The sequence below is a fragment of the Lepidochelys olivacea genome, assembly GCF_965140295.1.
Source record: "Lepidochelys olivacea isolate rLepOli2 genome assembly, chromosome: 23".
Classification (NCBI taxonomy): Eukaryota; Metazoa; Chordata; order Testudines; family Cheloniidae; genus Lepidochelys; species Lepidochelys olivacea.
The window spans coordinates 13,752,851-13,771,049 of record NC_140433.1 but is presented as its reverse complement, the minus strand read 5'-3'; the positions used below and the strand labels follow the sequence as shown (position 1 = coordinate 13,771,049).

At 66.3% G+C, this 18,199-nt stretch overlaps 1 protein-coding gene across 1 annotated transcript; it reads right to left on the bottom strand.

The window, feature by feature from the left end:
- Window positions 1–18: 18 nt before the first annotated feature.
- On the bottom strand, window positions 19–8,227 carry IMP4 (IMP U3 small nucleolar ribonucleoprotein 4). Its single transcript, XM_084612320.1, has 9 exons — window positions 8,086–8,227; window positions 7,634–7,742; window positions 6,889–6,972; window positions 5,056–5,165; window positions 4,675–4,807; window positions 4,227–4,381; window positions 3,856–3,950; window positions 3,590–3,663; window positions 19–404 (listed from the first exon to the last, which is right to left on the bottom strand). The coding sequence occupies exons 1-9, from the start codon at window positions 8,086–8,088 to the stop codon at window positions 292–294; spliced, it is 876 nt and encodes a 291-aa protein (XP_084468446.1). The 5' UTR covers window positions 8,089–8,227; the 3' UTR covers window positions 19–291.
- Window positions 8,228–18,199: the final 9,972 nt, after the last annotated feature.

The window sequence follows — 18,199 nt, the reverse complement described above, 5'->3', positions numbered from 1 at the left end:
CAGAAGCAGAAACCAAGCCCAGGGTCAAACCAAGAGGTGTATTAGAGCAGACCCTACAAAAATAAAAGTGTGAAAACAGGAGCTCCCCTGGTGCTTCCCCTCCACCGCAGGGCGGTGCCCCCAGGGGCATCCCTCAGGGCCGGGAGACGCTCCCAAGTCGGAGCTCCTCCTTTGCACTCCGCTGCCCACGGCCCAGGACCGAGGAAACCGCTCCAGGTGAAATTCCCAGCCGGTGCCGGGCGCGCTCCAGCCGGGGGGACGCTCTGGGCCAGGCCCGCCCCCGGGCGCCCCTCAGTCCGCGCTCAGGAACTGCCGCTTCCGGGCCGTGTTGGTGTAAGGATGCCAGCACCACTCCACGTCGGCCGTGGCTGCCTGCTCCAGCGTGCCCAGCTTGATCATGTACACTGGAACGAGGGAGGGGCCGGGGGTCAGCGGGGTGCCCCCAGGAGGCAGGAAGCACCCGCTGCTGGGAGACAGGCAAAGCTGGGGAACCCTCTCCCCAATTACTCAGGGTGCGAGGGGCAGGACGGGACAAATTTTCTGGAATTGTCTGAGGAAGCCCACCATCTGCCTCAGTTTCCCCTGGATTCTGCCCAGCCCGGGGGGTGGGGGGGGGTAGAGACATTCGACAACAGGACCCTGCTGGGGGTCTGGGACAGGGAGGGGGGTTTGGGCTTGGGTGCCTCGTCTTAAATGAGGCTATTGATATAAGAGGGATCACAGAAACTTGGTGGAATGAGGAGAATCGAGGGGACACAGTAATACCAGGGGAGAAAACGGAGTGGAAGCAGAGAACCGGTCGGGCTGGTGGGGAAGTGGCACCAGATGTGAAAGAAAAGAGAAGAGTCAAATGAAGTAACAATCTTAAATGAAGCAAACGGTACCGTGGAATCTCTCTGGATGTTATTCGAGCAAGGAATTACTAAGAAGAATAGAGCCCTTGGGATTTACTACCGACCACCTGGCCAGGATGGTGATAGTCACTGTGAAATACGCAGGGAGATTAGAGAGGGTATAAAGATAAAAACCTCACTAAGAACGGGGGATTTCAACTAGCCCCATATTGACTGGAAGCCTAGCGCCTCAGGACGGGATGCAGAGACCAAGTTTCTTGACACCTTAAACGACTGCTTCTTGGAGCCGCTGGTCCCGGAACCCACCGGCGGGGGAGAGTCTTGATTTAGTCCTAAGGGGAGTACAGGATCTGGTCCAAGAGCTGGAGGGCTTGGTAACAGTGACCATAACAGAATTACATTTAACATCCCTGTGGCGGGGAAAACACCAGAACGGTCCCACACTGCAGCCTTTAATTTCAGCAAAGGGAACGAGACAAAAACGAGGAGGTTAGTGACACAAACGGAAAGGCACAGCGCCAACAGTGAAATCCCTGCAAGCTGCATGGAACCGTTTTACAGACGGAGGCTCAACTTAAAGGTATCCCCCAAATTCAAAAAGCATCGTGAGAGAACCAAAAAAGAGCCACCGTGGCGAATCAACAAAATAAAAAACAGCGAGAGGCAAAAAGGCATCCTTTACGAAGTGGAAGTTAACTCCTAGTGCGGAAAATAGAAAGGAGCATAAACTCTGGCAAATGAAGTGTAAGAATGTAATTAGGAGGCCAAAAAAGAATTTGAAGAACAGCCAGCCAAAGACTCAGAAGGTAACAGAAAATGTTTTTCAAATACAGCAGAAGCAGGAAGCTGCTAAATAAGCAGTGGGGCCACTGGATGATCGAGATGCTAAAGGAGCACTCAAGGGCGATAAGGCCATTGCGGAGAAACGAAATGAATTCTTTGCATCCGTCTTCACAGCTCAGGATGCGAGGGAGATTCCCACACCGGAGTCTTTTTAGGTGACAAATCTGAGGAACTGTCCCAGACTGAGGTGTCATTAGAGGTGGTTTCGGAACAAATTGATAAATTAAACAGCAATAAGTCACCAGGACCAGAGGAGATCCCCCAAGAGTTCTGAAGGACTCAAATGTGAAATTGCAGGACTGCTAACTAGGGCATGTAACCTGTCATTTAAATCAGCGTCTTCACCAGGTGCCTGGTTTTGAAAAAGGGCTCCAGAGGTGACCCCGGCAGTTCCAGGCCGGTGAGCGTGACATCAGTACCGGGCAAGTGGGGTTGAAACGATCGTAAAGAACAATATTGTCAGACACAGAGATGAACATGATTTGTTGGGGAAGAGTCAATGTGGTTTTTGTAAAGGGAAATCACGCCGCACCAATCTACTAGAATTCTTTGAGGGGGTCGACAAGCATGTGGACAAGGGGGATCCAGTGGATATAGTGTACTTAGATTTTCAGAAAGCCTTTGACAAGGTCCTCACCAAAGGCTCCTAAGCAAAGTGAGCTGTCACGGGGTAAGAGGGAAGGTCCCCTCATGGATCAGTAACTGGTTAAAAGATAGGAAACAAAGGTTAGGAATCAATGGTCAGTTTTCAGACTGGAAAGTGGTAAATAGTGGTGTCCCCCAGGGGTCTGTACTGGGCCCAGGCCTATTCACCGTATTCATCAATGATCTGGAAAAAGGGGTGAACAACAAGGTGGCAAAGTTGGCAGATGATACAAAACTACTCAAGATAGTTAAGTCCCAGGCAGACGGCGAAGAGCTACAAAGGGATCCCTCAACACTGGGTGACTGGGCAACAACATGGCAGATGAAATTCAATGTTGATAAATGCCAAGTGATGCCCATCAGAAAACAGAATCCCGACCACACGTACACAATGATGGGGTCTGAATTAGCTGTTCCCACTCAAAGATCTTGGGGTTGTCGTGGAGAGCTCTCTGCAAACATCCACTCAGTGTACCGCGGCATCAAAAAAGCGACCAGAGCAGTGGGAACCATCAAGAAAGGGAGAGAGAATAAGACAGAAAATATCCTATTGCCTCTATGTACATCCATGGGATGCCCCCACCTTGAACACTGCATGCAGATGTGGCTGCCCCCATCTCGAACAAGATATATAAAAATGAGAAAGGGTTCAGCAAAGGGCAACAAAAATTATTAGGGGTTTGGAACGGCTGCCGTATGAGGAGAGATTAATGAGACTGGGACTTTTCAGCTTGGGAAAGAGTCGACTAAGGGGGGAGATGACAGAGGTCTGTAGAATCATGGGTGGTGTGGGGAAAGTAAATCAGGAAGTGTTATTTACTCCTCATAACACAAGAATTAAGGGTCACTCAATGAAATGAATAGACAGCAGATTTAAAACAAACAAAAGGAAGTATTTCTTCATACAACACACAGTCAACCTGTGGAACTCCTTGCCAGAGGATGCTGTGAAGGCCAAGACCATAACAAGGTGAAAAAAAGAACTAGATAAGCTCCTGGAGGATAGATCCGTCAATGGCTATTAGCCAGGCTGGGCAGGGATGGGGTCCTGAGTCTCTGTTTGCCCAATGCTGGGAACGGGCACAGGGGATGGATCACTTGATGATTCCCTGGTCTGTTCATTCCCTCTGGGGCACCTGGCATTAGCCAGTGTTAGCAGACAGGATACTGGGCTAGATGGACCTTTGGTCTGACCCAGTCTGGCCAGTCCTATGTTTTTATGAGGGACCCCCAGTGACATGACTCACGTTTCATCTCGAAGCGCGGCCCCACCTCAGACAGCTCGATGTTGCGATGGTCTGTCTTCTTATAAACGTGGTGCCTGTGGGGGACACAAGAGAGGTGGGTCACCCGGCGTGGGCCTGGCTCCCAGCCCCCCTGCCAGCCCTCACTCCCCTCCCAGGGAGAACACTGAGGCATCCTCGGTCCCAGCCATCCCCGTGTGGTGTTATATGTGGCTGTTCCCCACCCGCCCCGCCCCAGAAGTGGCTGCATTCTGGGGGAGGCCTGGCACCTGAAGGAGACGTAATCGTCCTGGTTGGCGAAGGTGATGACCCGCTTGCTGTCCTCCTTGGGCACCGGGAAGAGGTACTTGAGGATGCTGCAGACCTGAGGGGCAGAGATCGAGAAGCGCTGGGTTTTGGGGGGCGGGGAGGGGAATTGAGACCCTACAACAAGCAGCCAGTCCCCAGATTGTTCTAATGCCCCCCAGGAGACCCTACAATAAACACATTGCACACAAATGTTCCCCAGAGACCCTACAATATCAAAGCGGTCCCTGCCCCCCTCCCCTGGCAGCCCCAGTCCCTAGAAGACACGACGATAACAAAGCCAGCCTGGGCAGTCTCGGAAGACCCGACAAGGACCCAGCCGCCCCCCGCTCACCCTCTGGCCCAGGCGGGAGGTGAAGTTGTGGAAGATCAGGTGGGGGTTGGCCTCGGACATGGTGCCAATGTCGGGGACCTCGTGACGCATCACCACGTTGCAGAGGGTGAAGAACGCTGTGGGGCCGAAGGGCAGGTGGGAGACGATCAGCCCGTCTGGGGGGAGGGGAGGGAGGGGGGGGTTAGCCATTGGGGGGGGCGGGGATGGAGCTCCCCTGCCCCCCTCAGAACACAGCCCCCACCTAAAAGGCCCTGCAGCCCCCCCACCTTGGAGACCCCCTAGAAATAACAGCAGAGGGCGGGTCCCCATCCAGCCCCAACAGAGGGGGGGCCCTCCAGAATCCCAGCAGGACCAGACAGAGACGGAGCAGACCCCCCACACCTGGCTCTCAGCAGGCCTGGACGGGGGGGGGGTCCCCCCAGCACGCACCCCCCCACCCCCCGCTCACCCGGCTGCCCTCGGTGTTCATGCAGCACCAGCAGGTCCGTGACGCCATTGGCCTTGCAGGCCCGGAGCAGGGCCCCCACCTCGTGTCGCCCCCGGTTCATGCGCTGGGCGCCCGGCAGCACCAGCTTCATCTCCTGCCGACGAGAGGGGCGTGGGCGCGTGCGAGAGACCCGACAACAACAGACCTGCCCCTCCCCCGAACAGCCCGACAACACCACGCCCGGCCCCCCGGCACCAGGGGATCCGACGACAGCCCCCCCACCCTCTAGGAGGCCCTACAATAACAAAGCCGGCCCTACCCGCCAGCCCCAGTCCCCGGGCCGCTCTGCAGAAACAAACCAGCGCCCAGGAGACCCTACAATAACAAACCCAGGCCCTGTACCTTGGCGAACATCTTGAGGCGGGAGCTGGGGTCGCGCGAGGTCGTGATCATCACCTTGGGGTCCTCCACGCCCGCCCAGCGATACTCATCGTCCTGCTGCGTCACCAGCCCTGCCGCGGGAGGCAAGGGTTAACGGGGGGCGGGCGCCGTGGCCTCTGGCTGGCCACGCCCTCCCGCCCCAGCTCAGGCCCTGAATTCGGTGGGAGACACCCATTTACACCGAGTCAGGGGTTGGGTTATCTTTTAATCCCGCCAGGGAGTGGCGAATTTCTCGCGCCGCGGCCAGTCCCTCGACAGCTTTTATCTCCAGCGACTGGCAGCCAAGTCTTCTCCCGGCCCCGCTGCACTCGGGATCCCCGTCAAACTCCATCTGGACGGGAACCGGAATCCGATTACAACCACACAAAACTGCCCTTGAGGTTTTTCATTCCCGAAAGAAAATGACCTGAAAACCAGGCCTAGCCGCATTCGACTTGTGTCCGCAAATCTCCATTTCACCAGGCCCAGCGCCGGGACCCAAACCATGCAGGTCGGCCGAGGAAGAAAACCACTGCAGCGGGAGGCATCCAAACGGGTTTTCGGGCGGTTTCCTTGGTGTGGTCTGACGCGTGGCGTTGACAGTTTCTCTTAACAGTTCGAAAGCTTTAACTTTTCGATTCGCAGCCTCTCCCATCATTAAAGCATTCCTATCCGACCCGCCTCACGCCCCATCAATTCCCACACATGAAAACTTAGAAAGCTTAAAACCCAAAATGAAAATTGAAAGAGCTCAAAATCGCAGGACAAAAGGAGTAAACACCATTATTTTGCTTAACTAATGGAAAGATACAAATCAGGGAAAACGCTTACAAATAACCCTCAGTATCACCCATGGAAATTACAAAAAGATCATATTCTGCCCTACCTGTTAGAAGAGCTGGATACAGGGGAAAAAAAATTGATTAAAACATGGCTTGGATTTGAAACTCCCAGATTTATTGTACAAAGGGAGTATTCGCTGTAACTAGTGAATTTGAACTGATTGTTTCTCATCTCCACGTCCTTCGGGATTTTAGAACTAGTTGATCTCATCCTCTCCCACCGAGGTTTTATTCAGTGATGGGAAGAGGAAACCAAGCAGCTCCTGACTGGTTTTTTAACCTGGGGCAAAGCTGTCACTGACCTGAGTTCGGTGAACAGATGGATGCAGAGCAAACAGGGGAAGAAGGCCTTCAGCAAAGTGGTACCAGTAACGACCACCCGGTTCGGGGCTCTCTGGCCCGTTAAATATAGATGTTTTTTAATACAACGTAACTGACCATACCAGATTGGAGGGAGCTCAGCCCTGAACGGAAGCAGTCGGAATTTCAGGTGGATTTTTAAACAGAAAAACATCAAAAATCCAGTATAAATTAAGAAAACACCCCGCGTTTTTTGTAACCATCTTTTTTTAATCCAACCTGGACGCAGAAGCTTCATGGCTCGGCTGTGGGTGACCAGGGCCAGCTCCCCCTCCCCTCCACCCCCACCCCACCGGCCTCTGCTCCCCCCGCCCCAAGTGAGCTGGCCCCGATAACGGGTCTCTGAGGCTGTCACTCACGGCAGCGTCCGGCCCAACAGGGGGACCCCAACTCAGGTCAGGGTGTCTGTGCAGCACCTGACCCAACGAGGGGAGAGGGATCTCGGCGGCGGGGGTCTGTGCTTCATCTGGAAGTGGCCCACTCTCATGCTTCAGGGCAGACGGGCAGCGAAGAGTCAGGAAGGACACAGAACAATGCTGCCCAAGGGTGTTGGGGAGAAGGGGGTTCCTAGCCTGGAGGAGGAGGCACCAAGCTCCCCTGCCCCCAAACTCACCTTCTGCTCCCTGGTCATCAAACTCGATGGACTTCTGCAGTGCCAGAGCCTCCCGGCGCAGCTCCGTGGGCAGCAGCCGATTCTCTGGGGGGAGCAGGGAGGGGAGAGAGGAAGAGTCAGAGTGCGATTCCAGACAACCCCCCCCTTGCAAGCCTCGCCCTGCCCCCAGTCCCTCCTGCCCCAAACCAGCCCCTCCTCCATCCTGCAGAGCACCAAGTCCCAACCCTAAGGCCATAGGTCAGGAGAGAGGGGCGCCGGCAGGAGGGGGGGCCGCAGCTCGGGAGTGGGGGGGGGCAGCTCGGCGGGGGGGGGCGCCGGCCGGCGGCGCGGGGGGGGAAAGGGGCGCAGTTGGCCGGGGGGGGGCGCCGGCAGGAGGGGGGGCCGCAGCTCGGGAGTGGGGGGGGCGCAGCTCGGCGGGGGGAGAGGGGCGCCGGCAGCTCGGCGGGGGGGGGGCGGGGGCGCAGCTCGCCGGGGGGGGGGGGGCCGCCGGCCGGCGGCGGCGGGGGGGGGGAGGGGCGCAGCTCGCCGGGGGGGGGGGCGGGGGCGCAGTTGGCCGGGGGGGGGGGCGCCGGCAGGAGGGGGGGCCGCAGCTCGGGAGTGGGGGGGGGGCGCAGCTCGGCGGGGGGGGCGCCGGAGCTCGCCGGGGGGGGGCGCCGGCCTGTGGCGGGGGGGGGGCGGCAGCTCGGCGGGGGGGGGGGCGGGGGCGCAGCTCGCCGGGGGGGGGGGGCGCCGGTCCGGTCCGTACCCTCCAGCGCCTGCTTGAGTCGCTGCTTCTTGCTCTCGCTGGCGCGGATCCGATCCTCCTGCGCCCGCCGGTGCAGATACTCCCGGCGCTGCCGGGCCTCGCGGCGCAGCTGGGCGGGACACACCGGGGCGGGGGGGTTAACGCGGGGCGGGGGGGGCGGGGAGCTCCCCCCTCCCCTAGGGGGGTACCAGCCCCCCCCCGCCTCCCGTGACCGCCCCACAACAGCGCCAGCCCCCCCCGCACCGCCAGGGGGCCCCGCCCAGAAAGAGGCGACCCTACAATAACAAAGCCCGAGACCCCCCCCCGCCAATCGCCGACCAGCCCCCGCCCCCCCGGCGGCCCCACAGTAGCTAGCCCAGCCCCCTATTGCCCCCCCGCGGAGAGAGCAGCAGCCGCGGGCCCCTCCCCCTCTCGGGCGACCCGACAATAACAAACCCAACCCGGGCCCGCACCATGCCGGCAGCTCCCGGCGCCCCGCGGCTCGCTCCCCACAACACGTGGGGAACCCGGCCCCCCAACACCAGGGCCTCTCATTGGCCCAGCCTGCCCGGCCTATCAGAGAGCGGGATGCTCAACTGGGCGGGGCGACGTTCGGCCCCTCACAAAGATGGCGGCCTAGGGTGCTGGGAGAGTCACAACCCCCGTTGCCCCTGGCAAAGATGGCGGCCGAAGGGCAAGGGGGAGGTATGCCCTTTACAAACATGGCGGCGAGACGGGACGGCGCCTCTCTTGCCCTCAACTAAGACGGCCGCCGCTTCGTCTTCGCCTGATGAAAAAACTCTGTCCAATCAGCGGCTTCTTGCCGCCTCACCAGGAGGGTGATTGGAGCGTCTCGTCCACGTCCTTAGCTCTGATTGGAAAGCTCTGGAGAGGCTCCGCCCAGCTGGGAAGCCGGGATTGGCTGGTTTCCAAGGTCATGTGCCCGGGCGAGGGGAGGGTGTGGGGAGCAGCCGGGACCGCTCGGTCCGGGGCAGGTGCTGGAGGGGGCGGCGGCTCGGGACGCGCATTGGGGGGGCGGATCCCGGCCCGAGGCCCCGGTTCTGCCCCGGGCCCATGGCCGAGCTGGCGCTGAGCCGGGAGCTGGACGAGCGGCTGCTCCACCTGATGGGGGCGCTGGAGGCGCTGCAGGGCAAGAGGGACGAATTCAACAGCCGCGTGGAGCAGGTGCGGCGGGGGGGGGACTGCAGGGCCCCCCCTGCCCCTAGACCCCCCCCACTGCCCCTGGGGCCCCCCCACTGCCCCTGGGGCCCCCCTTCCCACCCCCAGGGTCCCCCACTCTCCCTGGGCCTCCCCTTCCCACACCGAGGGCCCCCCCACTGCCCCTGGGGCCCCCCTTCTTACCCCTCAGGGCCCCCTGGGGCCCCCCTTCTTACCCCTCAGGGCCCCCCCACTGCCCGTGGGGCCCCCTTCCCACCCTGAGGCCCCCCCACTGCCCCTAGCCCCCCCACTGCCCCTGGGGCCCCCCTTCCCACCCCCAGGGTCCCCCACTGCCCCTGGGGCCCCCCTTCCCAGTCCCAGGGCCCCCCTTCTTACTCCTCAGGCCCCCCCTACTGCCCCGGGCCCCCCCCAACTGCCCCTGGGGCCCCCTTCCCACCCCCAGGGCCCCCCCATTGCCCCTGGGGCCCCTCTTACTCCTCAGGGCCCCCCCGCCCCTAGCCCCCCCACTGCCCCTGAGGCCCCCCTTCCCACCCCCAGGGCCCCCCTTCTTACCCATCACGGCCCCCAAGTGCCCCTGGGGCCCCCCTTCTTACCCCTCAGGGTCCCCCACTCTCCCTGGGCCTCCCCTTCCCACACCGAGGGCCCCCCCACTGCCCCTGGGGCTCCCCTTCTCACCTCTCAGGGCCCCCCCACAACCCCTGGGGCTCCCCTTCTCACCTCTCAGGGCCCCCCCACAACCCCTGGGGCTCCCCTTCCCACCCGCAGGGCCCCCCCACTGCCCCTTTCCCACCCCGAGGCCCCTGCGGCTCCTCTTCCCACTGCCAGGGCCCCCCTACTGCCTCCTGGGGCTCCCCTCCCCCAGGGCCACTACCCCTGGGGCCCCCTTCTTCTGGGGCCCCCCTTATTACCCCTCAGGGCCTCCAACTGCCCCCTGGGGCTCTACCTCTTACCCCCAGGACCCCCAAGTGCCCCTGGGGCCCCCCTTCCCACCCCCAGGGTCCCCCTTCTTACACATCAGGGCCCCCCCACCGCCCCTGGGGCCCCCTTTCCCACCCCCAGGCCCCCTCACTGCCCCTGGGGCCCCCCCTTCTTACCCCTCAGGGCCCCCTACTGCCCTTGGGGCCCCCCTCCTTACCCCTCAGGGCCCCCCTCCTTACCCCTCAGGCCCACCCACAGCCCCCGGGGCCCCCTTTCCCACCCCCAGGGCCCCCCTTGTGCCCTCGGGGCCCCCTTTCCCACCCCCAGGGCCCCCTTGTGCCCTCGGGGCCCCCCTTTCCACCCCCAGGGCCCCCTTCCAACCCTCAGGGCCCCCCTTCTTATACCACAGGAACCCCCAATTCCCCCTGGGGCCCCCCTTCCCACCCCTCAGGGCGCCCGACTGCCCCTGGGGCCCCCCTTCCGAGCCCCAGAGCTCCCCTTCTTACCCCTCAGGGCCCCCCCACTGCCCCCTGGGGCTCCCCTTCTTACTCCTCAGGGCCCCCCCACTGCCCTCTGGGGCTTTCCTTCTTACCCCCAGGCTCCCTGACTGCCCCTGGGGCCCCCCTTACCACCCCCAGGGCCCCCTACTGCCCCTGGGCCCCCCTTCTTACTCCTCAGGGCCCTCCTTCTTATACCCCAGGGCCCCCCCACTGCTCCTGGGGCTCCCCTCCCCCAGGGCCCCCCCACTGCTCCTGGGGCTCCCCTCCCCCAGGGCCCCCCCACTACCCCTGGGGCCCCCTACTTACCCCCTGGGCCCACCCACTGCCCCCTGCTGCTCCCCCTCTTGCCCCCAGGACCCCCTACTCCCCTGGGGCCCCCCTTCTCACCCCCAGGGTCGCCTACTGCTCCTGGGGCCCCCCTTCTTACTCCTCAGGGCCCCTCCCACTGCCCCCTGGGGCTCCCCCTCTTGCCCTCAGGGCCCCTCCCACTGCCCCCTGGGGCTCCCCCTCTTGCCCTCAGGGCCCCTCCCACTGCCCCCTGGGGCCCCCATTCTCACCCCCAGGGTCCCCTACTGCTCCTGCGGCCCCCCTTCCCACCCGCAGGGCACCCTAGTGCCCCCAGGGCCCCACTTCTTACCCTCCAGGGCCCCCTCACTGCCCCCTGGGGCTTCCCTTCTTACCCCCAGGGTCCCCAACTGCCCCTGGGGCCCCCCTTCTTACCCCCAGGGTCCCCTGCTGCCCCTGGGGCCCCCCTTCCCACCCGCAGGGCCCCCTAGTGCCCCCCGGGCCCCCCTTCCTACCCCCCAGGGCCCCCTGCCCCCTGGGGACCCCCTTCTTACCCCCAGGGTCCCCTACTGCCCCTGGGGCCCCCCTTCCCACCCGCAGGGCCCCCTAGTGCCCCCAGGGCCCCCCTTCCTACCCCCCAGGGCCCACTGCCCCCTGGGGACCCCCTTCTTACCCCCAGGGCGCCCTACTGCCCCAGGGCCCCCCTTCCCACCACCAGGGCCCCCCTTCTTACCCCTCAGGGCTCCCCTTCTTACCCCTCAGGCTTCCCTTCCCACCCCCGGGGCCCCCTTCTAACCCCTCAGGGCGCCCTACTGCCCCTGGGGCTCCCCTTCCCACGCCCAGGGCCCCCATTCTTACTCCTCAGGGACCCCGCCACAGCCACTGGGCCCCCCCTTTCCACCCCCAGGGTCCCCCACTGCCCCTGGGGCCCCCCTTTCCACCCACAGGGCCTCCCTTCTTACCCATCAGGGCCCCCTAGTGCCCCTGGGACCCCCCTTCCCACCACCAGGGCCTCCCTTCTTACCCATCAGGGCCCCCTAGTGCCCCTGGGGCCCCCCTACCCACCCCTCAGGGCTCCCCTTCTTACCCCTCAGGGCCCCCCTACTGCCCCTGGGGCCCCCCTTCGCACCCCCAGGGCCCCCTAGTGCCCCCAGGGCCCCCCTTTGTGCCCCCAGGGCCCCCCTTCTTACCCCCCAGGGCCCCCTCACTGCCCCCTGGTTACCCCCTTCTTACCCCCAGGGTCCCCGACTGCCCCTGGGGCTACCCTTCCCACCCCCAAGGCCCCCCACTGCCCCCTGGGGCTCCCCTTCTTTCCCCCCAGGACCCCCCTTCTTACCCCTCAGGGCCCCCCCACTGCCCCTGGGGCCCCCCTTCTTACCCCTCAGGGCCCCCCCACTGCCCCTGGGGCTCCCCTTCTTACCCCCACTGCTCCCTGGGGCTCCCCTTCTTACCCCCACTGCTCCCTGGGGCTCCCCTTCTTACCCCCAGTGTCCCCTACTGCCCCCGGGGCCCCCCTTCTTACCCCCCAGGGTCCCCTACTGCCCCCGGGGCCCCCCTTCTTACCCCCCAGGGTCCCCTACTGCCCCCAGGGCCCCCCTTCTTACCCCCCAGGGACCCTCACTGCCCCCTGGGGCTCCCCTTCTTACCCCCAGGGCCCCCTCACTGCCCCCTGGGGCTCTCCTTCCCACCCCCAGGGTCCCCCACTGCCCCTGGGGCCCCCTTCCCACCCCCAGGGCCCCCCACTGCCCCTGGGGCCCCCATTCCCACCCCCAGGGCCCCCCTTCTTACCCCTCAGGGTCCCCCCACTGCCCCTGGGGCCCCCTTTCTTACCCCCAGGGTCCTACCCCTGGGGCCTCCCTTCTTACCCATCACTGCCCCCTAGTGCCCCTGAGGCCCCCCTTCTTACCGTTCAGGGCCCCTCTTCTTACCCCTCAGGGCCCCCCCACTGCCCCTGGGGCCCCCCTTCTTCCCCCTCAGGGCCCCCCTTCTTCCCCCTCAGGGCCCCCCCACTGCCCCTGGGGCTCCCCTTCTTACCCCCAGTGCTCCCTGTGGCTCCCCTTCTTACCCCCAGTGTCCCCTACTGCCCCTGGGGCCCCCCTTCCCACTAGCAGGGCCCCCCTTCCCACCCCCAGGGCCTCCCTTCTTACCCATCAGGGCCCCCCACTGCCCCCTGGGGCCCCCCTTCTTACCCCCCAGGGCCCCCTTCTTACCCCCCAGGGCCCCCTTCTTAACCCCCAGGGCCCCCGAGTGCCCCCAGGGCCCCCTCACTGCCCCCAGGGCCCCCCTTCTTACCCCCCAGGGCCCCCTCACTGCCCCCTGGGGCTCCCCTTCTTACCCCCCAGGGCCCCCTCACTGCCCCCTGGGGCTCCCCTTCCCACCCCCAGGGCCCCCCTTCTTACCCCTCAGGGTCCCCCCACTGCCCCTGGGGCCCCCCTTCTTACCCCCAGGGTCCTACCCCTGGGGCCTCCCTTCTTACCCATCAGGGCCCCCTAGTGCCCCTGGGTCACCCCTACCCACCCCTCAGGGCTCCCCTTCTTACCCCTCAGGGCCCCCCTACTGCCCCTGGGGCCCCCCTTCGCACCCCCAGGGCCCCCTAGTGCCCCCAGGGCCCCCCTTTGTGCCCCCAGGGCCCCCCTTCTTACCCCCCAGGGCCCCCTCACTGCCCCCTGGTTACCCCCTTCTTACCCCCAGGGTCCCCGACTGCCCCTGGGGCTACCCTTCCCACCCCCAAAGCCCCCCACTGCCCCCTGGGGCTCCCCTTCTTTCCCCCCAGGACCCCCCTTCTTACCCCTCAGGGCCCCCCCACTGCCCCTGGGGCCCCCCTTCTTACCCCTCAGGGCCCCCCCACTGCCCCTGGGGCCCCCCTTCTTACTCCTCAGGGCCCCCCCACTGCCCCTGGGGCCCCCCTTCTTACTCCTCAGGGCCCCCCTTCTTACCCCTCAGGGCCCCCCCACTGCCCCTGGGCTCCCCTTCTTACCCCACTGCTCCCTGGGGCTCCCCTTCTTACCCCCACTGCTCCCTGGGGCTCCCCTTCTTACCCCCAGTGTCCCCTACTGCCCCTGGGGCCCCCCTTCCCACCCCCAGGGTCCCCTACTGCCCCCGGGGCCCCCCTTCTTACCCCCCAGGGCCCCCTCACTGCCCCCAGGGCCCCCCTTCTTACCCCCCAGGGCCCCCTCACTGCCCCCTGGGGCTCCCCTTCTTACCCCCAGGGCCCCCTCACTGCCCCCTGGGGCTCTCCTTCCCACCCCCAGGGCCCCCCACTGCCCCTGGGGCCCCCTTCCCACCCCCAGGGCCCCCCACTGCCCCTGGGGCCCCCATTCCCACCCCCAGGGCCCCCCTTCTTACCCCTCAGGGTCCCCCCACTGCCCCTGGGGCCCCCTTTCTTACCCCCAGGGTCCTACCCCTGGGGCCTCCCTTCTTACCCATCACTGCCCCCTAGTGCCCCTGAGGCCCCCCTTCTTACCGTTCAGGGCCCCTCTTCTTACCCCTCAGGGCCCCCCCACTGCCCCTGGGGCCCCCCTTCTTCCCCCTCAGGGCCCCCCTTCTTCCCCCTCAGGGCCCCCCCACTGCCCCTGGGGCTCCCCTTCTTACCCTCAGTGCTCCCTGTGGCTCCCCTTCTTACCCCCAGTGTCCCCTACTGCCCCTGGGGCCCCCCTTCCCACTAGCAGGGCCCCCCTTCCCACCCCCAGGGCCTCCCTTCTTACCCCCCAGGGCCCCCTTCTTACCCCCCAGGGCCCCCTTCTTACCCCCCAGGGCCCCCGAGTGCCCCCAGGGCCCCCTCACTGCCCCCAGGGCCCCCCTTCTTACCCCCCAGGGCCCCCTCACTGCCCCCGGGGCTCCCCTTCTTACCCCCCAGGGCCCCCTCACTGCCCCCTGGGGCTCCCCTTCTTACCCCCCAGGGCCCCCTCACTGCCCCCTGGGGCTCCCCTTCCCACCCCTCAGGGCCCCCCTTCTTACCCCTCAGGGTCCCCCCACTGCCCCTGGGGCCCCCCTTCTTACCCCCAGGGTCCTACCCCTGGGGCCTCCCTTCTTACCCATCAGGGCCCCCTAGTGCCCCTGGGTCACCCCTTCCCACCACCAGGGCCCCCCTTCTTACCCCTCAGGGCCCCCCCACTGCCCCCTGGGGCTCCCCTTCTTACCCCCACTGCCCCCTGGGGCCCCCCTTCTTATCCCCAGGGTCCCCTACTGCCCCCGGGGCTCCCCTTCTTACCCCCCAGGGCCCCCTAGTGCCCGCAGGGCTCCCCTTCTTACCCCCAGGGCCCCCTCACTGCCCCCTGGGGCTCCCCTTCTTACCCCCAGGGCCCCCCCACTGCCCCTGGGGCCCCCCTTCCCACCCCTCAGGGCTCCCCTTCTTACCCCTCAGGGCTCCCCAACTGCCCCCTGGGGCTCCCCTTCTTACCCCTCAGGGCTCCCCAACTGCCCCCTGGGGCTCCCCTTCTTACCCCCAGGGTCCCCTGCTGCCCCCGGGGCCCCCCTTCCCACCCGCAGGGCCCCCTAGTGCCCCCAGGGCCCCCCTTACTACCCCCCAGGGCCCACTGCCCCCTGGGGACCCCCTTCTTACCCCCAGGGCACCCTACTCCCCCGGGGCCCCCCTTCCCACCCGCAGGGCCCCCTAGTGCCCCCAGGGCCCCCCTTCCTACCCCCCAGGGCCCACTGCCCCCTGGGGACCCCCTTCTTACCCCCAGGGCGCCCTACTGCCCCTGGGCCCCCCTTCCCACCCCCAGGGCCCCCCTTTGTACCCCTCAGGGCTCCCCTTCTTACCCCTCAGGCCCCCCTTCCCACCCCCGGGGCCCCCTTCTAACCCCTCAGGGTGCCCTACTGTCCCTGGGGCTCCCCTTTCCACCCCCAGGGCCTCCCTTCTTACCCATCAGGGCCCCTTAGTGCCCCTGGGACCCCCCTTCCCACCACCAGGTCCCCCCTTCTTACCCCTCTGGGCCCCCCCACTGCCCCCTGGGGCTCCCCCTCTTACCCCCAGGGTCCCCTACTGCCCCTGGGGCCCCCCTTCCCACCCCCAGGGCCTCCCTTCTTACCCATTAGGGCCCCCCCACTGTCCCCTGGGGCTTCCCTTCTTACCCCAGGGTCCCCTACTGCCCCTGGGGCCCCCCTTCCCACCCGCAGGGCCCCCTAGTGCCCGCAGGGCCCCCCTTTGTGCCCCCAGGGCCCCCCTTCTTACCCCCCAGGGCCCCCTCACTGCCCCCTGGGGACCCCCTTCTTACCCCCAGGGTCCCCTACTGCCCCTGGGGCTCCCCTTCCCACCCCCAGGGCCACCCACTGCCCCCTGGGGCACCCCTTCTTTCCCCCCAGGACCCCCCTTCTTACCCCTCAGGGCCCCCCTTCTTACCCCTCAGGGCCCCCCTTCTTACCCCTCAGGGCCCCCCCACTGCCCCTGGGGCCCCCCTTCTTACTCCTCAGGGCCCCCCTTCTTACCCCTCAGGGCCCCCCCACTGCCCCTGGGGCTCCCCTTCTTACCCCACTGCTCCCTGGGGCTCCCCTTCTTACCCGCAGTGTCCCCTACTGCCCCTGGGGCTCCCCTTCTTACCCGCAGTGTCCCCTACTGCCCCTGGGGCCCCCCTTCCCACCCCAAGGGCCCCCCTTCCCACCCCAAGGGCTCCCCTTCTTACCCCCCAGGGCCCCCGAGTGCCCCCAGGGCCCCCTCACTGCCCCCAGGGCCCCCCTTCTTAGCCCCCAGGGCCCCCTCACTACCCCCTGGGGCTCCCCTTCTTACACCACAGGGCCCCCTCACTGCCCCGTGGGGCTCCCCTTCTTACCCCCAGGGTCCTACCCCTGGGGCCTCCCTTCTTACCCATTACTGCCCCCTAGTGCCCCTGGGGCCCCCCTTCCCACCCCCAGGGCCCCCCCACTGCCCCTGGGGCCCCCATTCCCACCCCCAGAGCCCCCCTTCTTACCCCTCAGGGTCCCCCCACTGCCCCTGGGGCCCCCCTTCTTACCCCCAGGGTCCTACCCCTGGGGCCTCCCTTCTTACCCATTACTGCCCCCTAGTGTCCCTGGGGCCCCTCTTCTTACCCCTCAGGGCCCCCCCACTGCCCCTGGGACCCCCCTTCTTACTCCTCAGGGCCCCAAACTGCCCACTGGGGCCCCCCTTTTTACCCCCCAGAGCCAGGGCCCCCTCACTGCCCCCTAGGGCTCCCCTTCTTACCCCCAGGGCCACCCCACTACCCCTGGGGCTCCCCCTCTTCCCCCAGGGTCCCCTACTGCACCTGGGGCCCCCCTTCCCACCCCAGGGCCTCCCTTCTTACCCATCACGGCCCCCTAGTGCCCCTGGGGCTCCCCTTCTTACCCCTCAGGGCTCCCCTTCTTACCCCTCAGGGCTCCCCACTTCCCCCTGGGGCTCCCCTTCTTACCCCCAGGTACTGCCCCTGGGGCTCCCCTTCCCACCACCAGGGCCCCCCTTCTTACCCCTCAGGGCCCCCCCACTGCCCCTGGGGCCCCCCTTCCCACCACCAGGGCCCCCCTTCTTACCCATCATGGCCCCCTAGTGCCCCTTAGGGCCCCCCTTCTTACTCCTCAGGGCCCTTCTTACCCCTCAGGGTCCCTCACTGCCTCCTGGGGCTCCCCTTCCCCAGGGCCCCCCAACTACCCCTGGGGCACCCTTCTTACCCCTCTGGGCCCACCCACTGCCCCCTTGGGCTCTCCTTCTCACCTCTCAGGGCCTCCCCACTGCCCCTTGGGCTCCCCTTCCCACCCGCAGGGCCCCCCCACTGCCCCTTTCCCACCCCGAGGCCCCTGCGGCTCCTCTTCCCACTGCCAGGGCCCCCTACTGCCTCCTGGGGCTCCCCTCCCCCAGGGCCACTACCCCTGGGGCCCCCTTCTTCTGGGGCCCCCCTTATCCTCAGGGCCTCCAACTGCCCCTTCTTCTGGGGCCCCCCTTCCCACCCCCAGGGCCCCCCTTCTTACCCATCAGGGCCCCCCCACCGCCCCTGGGGCCCCCTTTCCCACCCCCAGACCCCCCCACTGCCCCTGCGGCTCCCCTTCTTACCCCTCAGGGCCCCCTACTTCCCCAGGGCCCCCCCTACTGGCCCTGGGGCCCCCCCTTCTTACCCCTCATGCCCCCCACTTCCCCTGGGGCCCCCCCTTCTTACCCCTCAGGGCTCCCCTCCTTACCCCTCAGGCCCCCCCACAGCCCTCGGGGCCCCCTTTCCCACCCCCAGGGCCCCCTTGTGCCCCCAGGGCCCCCTTTCCCACCCCCAGGGCCCCCTGGGGCCCCCCTTCCGACCCTCAGGGCCCCTTCTTACTCCTCAGGGCCCCCGACTGCCCCTGGGGCCCCCCTTCCGAGCCCCAGAGCTCCCCTTCTTACTCCTCAGGGCCCCCCCACTGCCCCCTGGGGCTCCCCTTCTTACTCCTCAGGGCCCCCCCACTGCCCCCTGGGGCCCCCCTTCTTACTCCTCAGGGCCCCCCCACTGCCCCCTGGGGCTCCCCTTCTTACTCCTCAGGGCCCCCCCACTGCCCCCTGGGGTCCCCTTCTTACCCCCAGGCTCCCTGACTGCCCCTGGGGCCCCCCTTACCACCCCCAGGGCCCCCTGGGGCCCCCCTTCTTACTCCTCAGGGCCCTCCTTCTTCTACCCCAGGGCCCCCCCACTGCTCCTGGGGCTCCCCTCCCCCAGGGCCCCCCCACTACCCCTGAGGCCCCCTACTTACCCCCTGGGCCCACCCACTGCCCCCTGCTGCTCCTCCTCTTGCCCCCAGG

Bases quoted from the DNA above. Each gene is read 5' to 3' on its own strand.
- IMP4 (XM_084612320.1), bottom strand. The intron at 3,664-3,855 runs GTGCCAGGCCTC...TGTCCCCCACAG, and splicing joins GACGATTACGTCTCCTTCAG to GCACCACGTTTATAAGAAGA. The intron at 405-3,589 runs GTGAGTCATGTC...CCCTCGTTCCAG, and splicing joins GCCGCGCTTCGAGATGAAAC to TGTACATGATCAAGCTGGGC.